The sequence below is a fragment of the Fragaria vesca genome, linkage group LG6, assembly GCF_000184155.1.
Source record: "Fragaria vesca subsp. vesca linkage group LG6, FraVesHawaii_1.0, whole genome shotgun sequence".
In the NCBI taxonomy this organism is placed as follows: domain Eukaryota; kingdom Viridiplantae; phylum Streptophyta; class Magnoliopsida; order Rosales; family Rosaceae; genus Fragaria; species Fragaria vesca.
The window spans coordinates 6,169,337-6,182,782 of NC_020496.1; the positions used below are offsets into that span (position 1 = coordinate 6,169,337).

Consider the following 13,446-nt stretch of genomic DNA (forward strand, 5'->3'; position numbering starts at 1 on the left):
GGAAAATGTGACGAACGAAAGACGTAGAAAGATCTCAAAAGGACGGTTGGGCCAAAGCCCACACCAATCACCCGCCTCACGAAAACGCGGAACGAACAAAAAAAAGCAAAAGCATCGATTTTCAGTGAGAAAGAGAAAAGTGTGCGCCACAACCCAAAAATGCAACCTTTCCTTCTTCTTCTTCCTTTCGGCTTTTGATTGAAACCAAAACAAAGCTCCGCTCTTTGATTTTGTAACACTACCAAAAATCCAAAATGGGTCTCGATGCGGGTCAGTCCGAGAATGCGCGCAGCTGGGCGAGGTTCGTCGCCACGTGTCTCGTCGGCGGCGTCGTCGTGGCGGTCGGGATCGGCGTCGGAGTCTCCATGCTCGGCTCCGACCGCGGCGGGCCCCACCTCCTCCCTCTGCCGATTCGGTGGCGCAGGAAGAAGAACCGCCCCGTCCGGGTCTACATGGACGGCTGCTTCGACATGATGCACTACGGCCACTGCAACGCGCTCCGTCAGGCGCGTGCCCTCGGCGACCAATTGGTCGTCGGCGTCGTCAGCGACGCCGAAATCATCGTCAATAAAGGTCCTCCGGTCACTCCTCTCAACGAAAGGTACCACCTTTTTTTCTTTATCCCTTTCACTTTTTTGCATTCGATTAATTAGCATTGTGATTATTACCGAATTTGAGCTTATTAGGGTTTGTAATTATTGTGTTTTGTTAGGATGATAATGGTTAAAGCTGTGAAATGGGTTGATGAGGTTATTCCGGATGCACCGTATGCTATAACCGAAGAGTTTATGAAGAAGTTGTTTGATGAGTATGATATAGACTATATAATCCACGGGGATGATCCTTGTGTTCTTCCTGATGGAACCGACGCGTATGCCCTTGCGAAGAAAGCCGGGCGCTACAAGCAGATCAAACGTACAGAAGGGGTTTCGAGCACTGACATTGTTGGTATGTTTTCGTTTTATATTTGTAATGCAATTCTAGCATGGAGTTTAGCTGGTTTGGAGACTTGCTGTAGTTGGAATTGGTGGGTCTTAGTTTTGTGCGGCGATTGTTTGTGTTGCAGGGCGTATGCTTCTATGTGTGAGAGAGAGATCGGTTAATGAGAACCGGAACCATTCTTCATTGCAAAGACAGTTCAGCCATGGACACGGTCAGAAGCTTGAAGATGGTGGATCCGGCAGTGGAACTCGTGTGTCTCATTTCCTGCCAACATCTCGTAGAATTGTTCAGTTCTCTAATGGAAAAGTACTACACTCTTTTAGTTGTCATTGGATTAGTGGGTGAGGTGGGGTTTGACGATTATTAATGAATTGTTTATGCATATGGCTGCAGGGACCTCAGTCGGATGCGCGCATAATATATATAGATGGTGCATTTGATCTCTTTCATGCTGGACATGTCGAGGTAATGAATGAGTTTGTCCACATGCAACTTATTTTCTTCTCTTTCTGAATGTGTACTTCCAAATTCGTGGTACTGCATATGGTAGTTGAGAACAGCACTTATAAGGCTATAATATCTCCCAATTAATTGTGTAACTGGTTCCTTTTTTGAAATAAGGGAAAACAGGTACGATAAAATAAAAGAAAAACTAGCCTTTAACTTTTTTATTTTCATTCTATTCTGTGCACTATGGTACTATTCTGTGCCTCTTAGATTTCAGGGATGTTAGTTCATTTGTCCTCTCATCTAGTCTTTCTTTCCCTAATGAACTTTTAGGGAATAAATGATTAAGATGGTTAAAATTTACTTATCTGGATATTTTTCCATACAGATCTTGAGGGTTGCTCGAGAGCTTGGGGATTTTCTTCTTGTTGGAATACACACTGATCAAACTGTCAGGTATCATTTCCTGTTTCTCAGTCTTTATGAAAGCTCCCATTTTACAATGTCTAATAGATCTATGTATGTATAGCTCTTTAGTCATTCACCCATGATTATGATTCTAGAGAGGTACCAGGTTTTATTTCTTATATTTAGTTCAACTGTAAATCCTTCACATGTTAGTTTCTGTAACTTTCAATAAAGATAATCCTTTAGTCGCTAGGACAACTTAGATCCATATAATTTGACCTTTACTTAGAAATGACTCATACTGATGAGTCATTTGTATGTGTAGAAATTTCTACGTTATTTGTGTATGTGTTTGTGAATGTTTGGATATCATATCTTTCACATGAAATCCTATTGATTCCATGAGTACTTTTCTAGCCATTGTGCTAGTCATCAAATAGGTTTTCAGTGGCACAATGGTTGTGGTTGTGACAGATGCCTATAACTTGTGACTGTTCTGAAAATATGGCGGAGTGAGTAAAGGTTTCTTTCATGCATGTTGAATTGCTCTGACTATCCTTTTAATTGGTTTCCTCTCTACTGTCTGTGGTAGCCTGGTAATTTATTATTATTTTTTTTGGGGGGTTGTATTGCGACCTTTGATCATGATTTATCTCCAAGTCAGAATAGTTTCTTTCTGTGTGATTGTAGTTTTGTACTCTATAATATACTTGGTAATAGCCTTATCTTTGTAACTTCACTGCAGTGCTAATAGAGGTGCACATCGCCCAATCATGAACCTTCATGAAAGAAGCCTAAGTGTTTTGGGTTGCCGCTATGTGGATGAGGTCATAATTGGTGCTCCGTGGGAAATTACAAAAGACGTGGTAAAGCTTTTATTGTCATCTTTAGAGAATTTGGTTTATAATGCATTTAGTCAGTTTTCATTCTTTTCGTGTATTCTATTGATGTCGTTCGGGTGTGAATTCTTTCCTTGGTGGACGTTCCTTAGTAGGGATGTTGGGTATAGGACCCTATGTAATTCACTCCTAACCTTCAATAATGATTCCCGTATCAATGCCACCTTAAATTACTATAATGAAGAGTTCTGGATATATCTGTTAGTTGAATGAAATTGAGTGCCAATACACTACTTTGCCATGTTTTTGTCATCTTGTAACAGTTTCCATGCTTGCAAATATAATGGTCTTGGAACTTTTTTTGACTGCAGATTACTACTTTCAATATCTCTTTGGTTGTCCATGGGACAGTAGCTGAGAACAACAATTTTGAGAAGGTAAATTGCAAAACCAATTGCTGACGGTGATGTATATTTTGCCATTGCTTTTTTCCAACAAAAAGATATTTCATTGAATGGTGGTACCAAGATGCTTTAGTTAGTTACTTATTGTTCTTTATTATTCTCTCACAGGAGACGGGCAATCCATATGAAGTTCCAATCAGTATGGGTATCTTTAAAGTTTTGGCAAGCCCTCTTGATATTACAACTTCCACGATAATTAGGAGGATTGTATCTAATCATGAAGCATACCAGGTTCCCCTTTAATTCTTGAACCTTTTGAACTTTTATAACACAGAGATAATATATGATATAAAGAAAGTGCCAACATGATAATTATAAAGTATGCTAGCATTTGTGTCCATATGCTTAAACATATAAAGTTCCAGCTCTGGTTTTTGTTGATATCCTTGCATTTTTCCTTCCACACCCTAAACATCTAATTTTTGGATGCAGAAACGAAATGATAAGAAGGCAGCTAGTGAGCAAAAGTATTATGAGGGCAAGTCTTATGTTACTGGTGATTGATCCCTGCGGCGATGTATGGATAGGGCATTGGGTGCACCTGTTCTTTTATTTTTGCAGTTTTACCGAGCAGTACTAACATCAGAGATGACCCATTTGGGTTGGTAAATCCACATGATTTGATTCCCAGATCCTAGATTACTTGTGATTCCTGAGTCTGTACTTATATATGTGTTTGCATAGATTACTACTTTGGAATTCAATTCCAAACCTTAGAACTTGAGGAAAAAAAAATGGTTTGTTAGGTGGAATGACATGAGCTTTTTCGAGTTTGCAAGTTCATGCCCTTATTTTTCACATCAATAGAAGTTCAGTATGGTCACAGATAGATGCAATATATATTTCCTGTTGTGCATATCTTCTTGATATAAAATCTATGCCCAAACCAATTGATATTTGTCTTTGGTTTCATATTTCTCTTCTCCAGAAAAACTTGCATGTACAAGTCTTGGTCTCACATGTGGTGCTGCACTGTAACACCACCTGTTTTGTTGCATGTAACATGTCATGTGTCTTCACTCTTACACATGATGCTAGTAGTCGACAAAGAATTTTCGCAAGGTCATACCGACAGTCTGTTGTTTTGGCTGAGACGATCATCTACGTCTCGACCTCTCACAATTAATCATCACAACAACACGAGCTAGGCATATGAGGAAGAAGATAGTATTGTGTTGTCCCATCCAAATGTTATCCTGTTAGTGTGTTCCTTAGAACTTTGCCGACTTTGGAGTGGTAAGGAAAAAGACGAAGGCAAATTATTCTCTTATTTAAATACAAGAAAATTGGAGTAGTAATCGCCCTAATTGGCTCTACTCCTTACAATTTGTATCTTCTTATGTTGGCTTTATTTTTGTACATCACTCGAAACGACAATCAATTAAGAACATAAAATTGGCGTTAATGGCTTCCCACAAATGCGATCCAAGACTACTACAAACGCCATGATAAGATCCAGATCGAACCCTGGTTGTACCACCAAGCTGAACACATCCTCCCCAAGCATGACTGTGTTGCTCACTCTTTTCCTAGCTACATTGGCCACCAGTTGTCCACTGCTGCTCCTGATCTTGCAGTTTCGCCTCTGAAAACAACCCTCGATTCTGAAATCCGGTGAAGGGCTCGTAGTTTCGGATCCCATGAACACCTCGGCTGTTGCTTCAGTTTTATTGCTGCGGCTAAAAAGACCAGACCCAGTGTTTTTCATGGTGAATACTCTACTGGACTTAGAACTCTTTGCACATCCATAGTCTCCTCGATATGCATTCCATTGGTCTTGCATACTCAAAACCTGTACATACAAAATGGCCTTCATTAGCTTCCATGTACTTGTATACATACTTCGATCATATGAGATTCCTTTGCAAGGTGAAAGAAAAGCCATATGTACATGATTACATAGAACGTACACCAATAATTACCTGGGGTTTGAGAGTGAGCAAGGCACTTCCAGCTCCGTCCATGAGGACGAGTCCTTTCCGGACGCCGCAGTTCTTCCTGGAATAGTTGTCGACTCGGAAAGTCAAAACTCCTCGGTGATCGAAGACAGTAAATCCATCAGTTCCCTGGAAGCTCATGCTAGATCTCTTCCACACAGTGAGCACAGATGGGTTTACATCATGAACATCTTCCACCTGAAGATCATGGTGAAGGACTCCACGATTTTGATATTGGTATCTATTTTCTGCAGCTGGATGTATCTTTGACATGGCTAGAGTTCTACACAGTATGATGATCCCAAAGGTGTTTAGAGAGAGAAAGAGAGGAATAGTAGTGTGAGAATGATTTGTGTTGAGGTACTTAAGGATAGAGATTTGCTAGGTAGCTAGGGCGATCGAGACTAGTTATATAGATATGTGTGTCTGTCTTTGGCTAGCTTAGTGGTTAACACAAAATTCTTACGTAGGTCCCCATTACCATAGCTATAGCTTTGTATATACTAATTAGTACATTCAATGAGCCCGGCTGGTTTTCTCTTTTGCTTCATTTTTAAAAATCCAATTGCAAGACCTCTGACCTGTGGTGACCATCCTACACCTGAAATGTAGAATCTGCCCTGGCCTGTACGATGGATTTGCTGTAGCTTATATTAACAGTGGGGGCAGCTTATATTAACAGTGGGGGCGAGAAGGAGCGCTGTCTTTGTAGTTTGTACTTAAAGGCATGGTCGTATATTTACGCAGCTCTAATCGCCATGACAGCATGACTTGCACATTAGTCGAAATCTCTTACTGACATAATGTCAAATTCATCTAGCATTGAGCATGAGTTTTAATCTGGTGAGTTTTAATCTGGTATGTATGCTGAGCTTTTACGAGTCTTAACAAGTATTTCTCTACTCGCAAAGGCCCTTCTTTTTGGGGGCACAATAAGTGCATGGTCGAATAGAGTTAGGTAAGGCTGGGCACTTAATACCGGAATTCCGATCCCGTATCGGTCCCGTCCCGAAAGTTAATGGAACGGGACGAGATCGGTTTTGAAAATAGCAATCCCGTCCCGTCCCGTCCCGTTTTAACATTACCATAACAGGACGGGACGGGACGGGACTATCCCGAAAAATCCCGTCTCGTCCCGTAATATTAGAATACTTGATTTTATTCATTTTATACTTGATTTTTTAGGTTGCATGGTGTTACAATGCACTCAACCACTTGTGTGATTTTGGATATTTTTAGTTGTTGTTTGAGGGTTAATTTTTAATGTGGGATGTTTAGTACTTTTAAAGTGGGATGTAATTTAGCACCTATGCACCTATGTTCTTGTTGATTTTAGTACTTCTAATTTCATCAATGTTCTTTTTTTTTTTTTTTATGTGTTTTTGGATATTTTTTTTTTCCATTAATTTCATTAATGTTGTTCCAAACAGCATAAAAATGTCGAAAATTTCATACACTGATCAATTGTGGTGGAGCATTTGAATGCTTGGAGTTTCTCAACCCGTTTTCCACCTGTGGTGGTGTTTGATAATCAATTAATTTGTTCTTGAAAAAAAAAATATATATATATATATATATATTTGTCGGGATCGGGACGTACGGGACAGATTTTTAAAAACACCTTCCCGTCCCGTTCTTTTATTTTCGGGACGGGACGGAATTCACCAAATCCCGGCCCGTTCCGTCCCGTGCCCAACCCTAGAGTTAGGCATAGTAATCATTCTACATTTCTGGCTTTGTGAATTCAGCAAAGAACATCATCAACATCGTGTTTCCTTTAACTTTAATTATAAGCATTATTTGCACCAGAAAGGCGCTAACCCCAGGAAGACAAACTGTCCCGTAATTTGCTTTCCAAGCCTTGATCACTGTGGTCTGTACCAGTCTAAACAATCTATAGCTTAGTTTAAACACCATGAACATTCAAACAAAGAGGTTAGCTAGCTATCTGCAGGTAATTCAAACTTCATGCATGCATGTGATTCCATTTGTCTCCATATCGAAACTTCGATCTAAAACTTTCCGATTTCTATATATCAACTTGGATATTCTATATCATATAAACTAGGGTTATTTCATTCTGTGACTAATAATCCAATATTCAAAGCTAGCTAACATTAGTACTTGTGGGTTTTAGTTGGAAACCAAGAGGGTTAACTTGTTCTCTTGCTGTGTGTCATGATTCTCAAATTTCTGATAATTTGATCTGTCGGTGTGAACCAAACATAAATTATGCTCAACAGAAAGTAATTAGCGGATAATAAAGTCACAAGAATTTTGTTTGATTAAGCAAGGGGAATGTCAGATTGGAATGAAACAGTTATAAAGGAATTTACGAGCCCTCTTCGTTTTGGTAATTTTGCTGATATAATACAATTAGTGCATGCCAATTCTATATACGTAGTGGTTTTGTTTATTGTTAATATTATAAGCAAGTTGCTTAGTGCCCCTGGTTTCGCAATTGATCGAGTCACTAAAGCATTAAGCACTCACTAATTTGTTTAACAGAGGTTTATACATATATTCTCCCTCCAAACAATACCATCTTTGTGAAATTATTAGTTTTAGTTCTAGCTTGACCTATGTACGTGTAAAACAACAAGAACAATATTAGATAACTTACATGTACAGCTTCTAATATGAAAGCCGACACTCGTGAAAACAAAAGGGGGCCGCATAGAATTAGGTGATAAGCAGCCATATATCTATGATCAATTGGAGCCCCTACACAGAAACATTGGCTTTTCTCGCAATGAGTTCCCGTCCACTAATCCATGCTTTGGATATTGATGATGTACACTCGTATGGAAGAAGATGGTCGATGGCTTTTCTTTACTGACTTGACCATTGTTTCACCACCTTCAAAACTACCAAAGTTACTTGTTTTGAAAAGGTTATTATTCTTCTATTTACTATGTCAATATTGGCAAAGTTCTACACTCGAAATTGCAGAACTCGTCCATTGTAATGCCTACCAAAGAAGGATATAGTTTGTATTTTTTATTTTGCGTACATATTGCATACGACCTAGCTAGTCACCTAGTCATATATATACGGAGCTTTTCAGGTGCGGACGTCCGCACTAAACTTTTTGGTGCGGATTTCCATTTTTTGCATCACTTTCCGATCGAATTTTCTCAAACTTCCTTCTAGACATATCTAGATCATTTTGTGTAGATCATCTCTGTAAAATTTCAACCAATTTGGTGATCGTTAAGACCCTCAAACTTGCGTTTTTCTGTTATATGTCTGAACCGGACAGATTTCTGTCCGTCGGTTTTGTAACGCAAGTTTGAGGGCCTTAACGATCACCAAATTGGCTGAAATTTTGCAGAGATGATCTACACAAGATTATCTAAATCTGTCTAGAATGAAGTTTGAGGAAATTCGATCGGGAAGTGGTCTAAAAATAGAAATCCGCACCAAAAATTTGGTGCGGAGGTCCGCACCTGAAAAGCCTTGTGTGTGTGTGTATATATATATATATATATATATATATATATATGTGTGTGTGTGTGAATAAGTTCTAAGATATGAGTTCATTGATGCTCTCTACAATTCACGTCGTCTCACCTTATTTAAGAAAGGAGTTATCATGAATTAGTCTCAAATGAGATCTAAGATAGAGAATGTTCGATTGACCTCATTATTCGCAAGAGGTGTTCTCGACTCTCGAGAACTCACCAGGAGGATTAATTAGGAAAACAAATTGATATTACCCCTTCCATGGATGCATGTATTAGTTAGTTATACGTAAAGAGATGTCTACACGACTACATGTATGTACAGGAAGGGAGCCATGATCTTAAAACTGATTGGACTATCCAGATTATTGATTTAAAAATCACATAGCAACAAACAAAATAAGAAGCTTAACACACACGACTTTAATTGATATACATCCAAGAAATGACATCAAATCATTGGACCACTATATTAATGATCGGAAAATCCATAATCAGTACTTATTGTGGACTAGAAAATATGGGATGAAGTTTTAAGAGTAATTAAGCATACTTATATAAATAAGATTCGGAAATTTCTTTCTGGGCTATAGCCCTTGTAGCCCTTAATAAAGATCCGTCGTTCTTGTGTATGTATCTATATATGTATAAAAGGTCATTCTAAAATTTGGTTTACTTAACATTAGCATTGCTGGATCTTTCTATTAAGGTATGTATATATGTATATATACTAGGGTTTTCACAACCTAATAACTGACCGAGTGGAGGGACATTAAAGCCATTTTGATCTTTTCTCAATCTATGTTCTATGAGTATTTCATCTCTCTTAATTTGAAAGAAGATTTAAATTAACGACAAAACGAACGTCCATGGTGGAGTATATTGATCTTTTCATAATCTATGTTCCATGCTACTTATCCTTTTGCTTTGGTTTTGTTTTTAATATGGTTCATCTACTTATCTTTGATCAGTCCATGATAAGTAGTTTATTACCTAGCACAATCCTGAAAGATGAACCATGCATACTTAGAATCTACAATATTCAATTTAATCTTGAGAGACGTACGTTTCTCTATCTGTTCGATGCGGGTTGTGGCATATATTTCATCAGAATTAATCAAACGTTTGTCTCATCAAACCAGATCGAATTCAGGGAGTCACGCCCGCTGTAATATAACTGAATATATTGTAGTGGTATGACACGAGCATACACAGAAAGGTTAGGGTTTGGATCAACTCCTCTAACATTTTTAAAAAGTAGAGATGCAAATAATACGAATGTATGGCCTAACTTTCATCAGCATTCAGCACAATGCAAATAAAAGCTTTTTGAAGTCAGGTATTTGAGTTAGATCGATCATAGTATTCTTCAAATCAAGCAAAAAAGCAAAGTCGGATAAAATAAAGGTGCGCTAATTAGCAATGTGGTGCGATTTGGATAACGATTAACAAGACGTTGTTCCGGTTTGTATAGTAGATTATACGTTTTGTATTACTTAATTTGTTTCTTTTAGTGGGGTGTAGAATATACTAGATGATGACAAGCCTTTCTATAAGAAGGTGACAATTGTGTTAATTAAGAATATAAATAGTAAAATCACACCACTATCGATCGAGCCACTTAACTAAGCATCAGTGCTCTAATTCCCTCATATGACTGTTAATTTCTTTTTCTTTTTTTCTTTTTTTAATTAGGGCTTGGAGGCTCAGCCCCCACGTTCAGATTTTATTTTAATTAAAAATAAAAAAATTACATAGTTCAAATAATAAACAATACAAGATGAATACTAAGAAAAGATAATAGAATATTCTCATCTCTTGTACAAAAAAAAAAAATGATAGATAAAACATACAAGTAATATAATCCATATAATTTGGAGCATCATAATAGCTGTGAGCACCAATCTTAGATATCTCCATTCCCAATAATAATATATCAACATGAAATGAGATATGAATGCCTTGATAACCAAGTATTATCTTCCAACAATATGGCAAAGAAAATATGACCAGCTCCAGATAATTTTTCTTAATTACATGCATGCTTTGCTTTTTCCCCACTATTGTGGTGGAAGAGTGTGCAAAGTATATCTTACGAACCCTTATTTGGAGTAATTAAGAAGAGCTAGATCAAAAGATATTGATAATTAGAGAAGGATATGTGGGATAATGTTGTTAATTCTGGCTTTAATTCGCATTAGGCTATAATAAGTGAGGACACTTAGTTTTGATTAAGTTGTTTAACGCCTAGAACGTTTTGTATTTGTTAATGTAAATGCATGAGTGGTGAGAAAATGACTGGCAACAAAGGCCACTTCTAAGTTATGTGTTTACAAATTAAGTTGCTGTTGAAAGCAACTTGAAAACTGGCCAGGAAAGGAATAGACGAGAAAAATGAATCAATCCATAACTGTGAAGTTGATCAGGCAATTCGTATAGTTTATACTTTAACTTAGTGGAGGACTAATATCCACTTACTGTATGTTATAAAATTATTCATAACCGCACTACATTGGACTTTCTTTTTATAATAGTTAATAATGGTAATTTTTATTCACATATCATATTTGTCGTGTTGTGTCGTGTCATGTCGTGCCAAGTTTGAGTATGTTGATCGTAGACACAAATGTAAAAATCAATTATATAAAACGTGTTATATGTTTAAAAAAAAAAAAAATTAAGTTTCCAACACTTAACGAACACTTGACAAATCCTTCATCGCTTGATTTGATTACTTCACTTTAGAATTCAACCCGATCACAAATGACAAAGGAGGACACACTAAAACTCTAAAAGTGTGTTAAGAGAGTCAATATCGAATTAGTGGATCAAGCGGACAACATCCTGCATTATAAGCCATTTAGGGTTAGAATGTGTTGGTCTCGGAAATTTTTGAAAATGACACCCTCAATAGCTATATATGATTTAGATCTTAATTAAGTCCATCTTCTACTTAATCAAAGTTATCAAACAATTAATTAGGTCACAGATCCTCGATCGTTAATTACTAGTAGTAGTACGTATAGATATATAGATCACACCATGCAAGAGTTGGTTGATGTCCGCTGAGCAAAGAGATCATACAAGCTATGAAGATATTGAAGGGCGAGCACATATATGAAACTAGGATTTCAAATTGGTTAAATTACATGACTCTAACAAATTCATATACGAAAGATCGATATAATTAACAAATAAGCAACTTATTGAGCTTAAGCCAATAATTAACTCAAATATATAACAACTTCATTGATCTGTTGAACAACTAACAATATTATTCAAGATCAACTAGTATGAGATAGTGAGGTTGCATCACTTGCATGTACATAATCTTCAGCAATGTATAAAGTATCCCATGTGATGTGAACAATATTTTTTATACAAGACGAAGGACGTACGCTCCAAAAGATTTGTAAAACATCGAATATTTTCTAGCTCTATGGTACTACTACTACTAATCTATCTCTGACACTGCAAGGTTGTCATCATTTGTATTCTAGCTAGAGCACCTCAGCTCGATCTGCTCTACCCCAATAGTTTTCAGCTCCTGTTACTATTCTTCGTCTTCCTTTCACCTCCAAGATCGAAATCGAAGAGGAAGATGGATCTAACAGACATGACATGACTAGCTTCAAGGAGTTCTACTAGCATTATTAGTACTACTTGTACAGTTGACACAGTTGCAGATCTTTGGAACAAAGGCGCAAACCCCGAAGGGCTTCCCGGGAAGCTGGCAGTCTATGCCGAAACAGCAAGGCATGGTGGAGCATGTCGTGCCGGCGCAGCACTTGCAAACCAAGCAGAGCTGGTAGGGCTCCAGCCTCCGTCTTCGTACTTCGTCGTGAGCTCTTACCACGTCCATTACTCGAAACTCCGCCGAATTCTTCATTGGAATAAACTCAAGAACATCATCATGAGATACTGAAAGAGTGACATGTATAGTTTGCTGTTAATGGTTTTGTGTCTGTGGCAACTGGCAAGAATATATTATAGCAGAGAGTAAAACAGGTTCCGAGTTTATTTGCTTACCTGCAGAAGTGGTAGTAGTACTACTTATGGTTAATACCGCCATGAAGAGGACCAAGGCTACAAGTGACTTGATGGTGTTACGGATTATGAACTCGTAGTCATTCATGTTTTGCAACCTTGGCAAAACCTATGTGCAGACACAAATGGTGTACAGTATCTACAGTACTCCAGAGAGACAGAGGAGAGGAGTTATTAGGATCAATGGAGGTCTGTGTGGTTGAAAGTAGAGAGGAAGAGATTTGATGAAGAGGGAAGTGGGTCAATGAATGGATATTATATTTTTGGTTAGGAGAGACGTACGTTCTTATATTTGCCTGGTTTAGAAAATGACTTAAAAATGGAATCTGGGTTACTTCCAGCTGGGTAGGCTAATCATGTTCGAGTCAAGAGTACCCGACCCGATTGTATTCATGAATTCAAAAGGTAAAATATATAGGCATGTAGTTTTGAGCCTTTATCCACTAATTTAATTAATTAACTATATACTAAAGTATGGTTTACTGTTTATATTCACTGTTCACATCACATGAATAGTGCACGGACGACTTTACCCTTACTTTTGGTGGGTGTGATTCCGTTTATGTCCTCTATTTCTAAAAAACCACGAAATTACCATTAACCCTAGATATATTTTTTTCTTCGTAAATCTCACAAAGGGTATTGTTATCGAAGTCAATCTAAAATAGGGTACCGTGTCTCAATTTTTTTTTCTTCATAGATCTCACAAAGGGTATTGTTATCGAAGTCAATCTAAAATAGGGTAGTGGTATCATAGACCAAGGTTGAGCAAATTTATTTTCTTAATTATTGAGGTGAAACAATTTTGGTTCTATTTTAGCAACGGAATATTAATTGAAGTACATACATCTTTGATTTGGCCAAAGAAATTATCTGGTTGCAAACCAACTCCTAATTA

The 13,446-nt window shown here is 37.6% G+C and overlaps 3 protein-coding genes across 4 annotated transcripts; 1 reads left to right on the forward strand and 2 right to left on the reverse strand.

Annotated features, from left to right (window-relative positions):
* Positions 1-204: 204 nt before the first annotated feature.
* On the forward strand, positions 205-3,934 carry LOC101292717 (ethanolamine-phosphate cytidylyltransferase-like). Its single transcript, XM_004302445.1, has 9 exons — positions 205-601; positions 713-948; positions 1,067-1,248; positions 1,336-1,407; positions 1,778-1,845; positions 2,543-2,663; positions 3,008-3,073; positions 3,209-3,331; positions 3,533-3,934. The coding sequence occupies exons 1-9, from the start codon at positions 255-257 to the stop codon at positions 3,602-3,604; spliced, it is 1,287 nt and encodes a 428-aa protein (XP_004302493.1). The 5' UTR covers positions 205-254; the 3' UTR covers positions 3,605-3,934.
* A 452-nt stretch (positions 3,935-4,386) lies between these two features.
* On the reverse strand, positions 4,387-5,310 carry LOC101314876 (protein LURP-one-related 5-like). The gene is made up of 2 exons (XM_004305010.1): positions 5,023-5,310; positions 4,387-4,892 (listed from the first exon to the last, which is right to left on the reverse strand). Exons 1-2 carry the CDS (start codon positions 5,308-5,310, stop codon positions 4,482-4,484), a joined length of 699 nt encoding a protein of 232 aa, XP_004305058.1. The 3' UTR covers positions 4,387-4,481.
* A 6,430-nt stretch (positions 5,311-11,740) lies between these two features.
* LOC101293014 lies at positions 11,741-12,812 on the reverse strand. 2 transcript variants are annotated; one of them, XM_004302446.1, is made up of 2 exons: positions 12,531-12,812; positions 11,741-12,422 (listed from the first exon to the last, which is right to left on the reverse strand). In XM_004302446.1, exons 1-2 carry the CDS (start codon positions 12,634-12,636, stop codon positions 12,133-12,135), a joined length of 396 nt encoding a protein of 131 aa, XP_004302494.1. In that variant the 5' UTR covers positions 12,637-12,812; the 3' UTR covers positions 11,741-12,132. The 2 variants fall into 2 exon arrangements, with proteins under 2 accessions (XP_004302494.1, XP_004302495.1); XM_004302447.1 differs by having other exon boundaries at positions 11,741-12,384; positions 12,531-12,666.
* Positions 12,813-13,446: the final 634 nt, after the last annotated feature.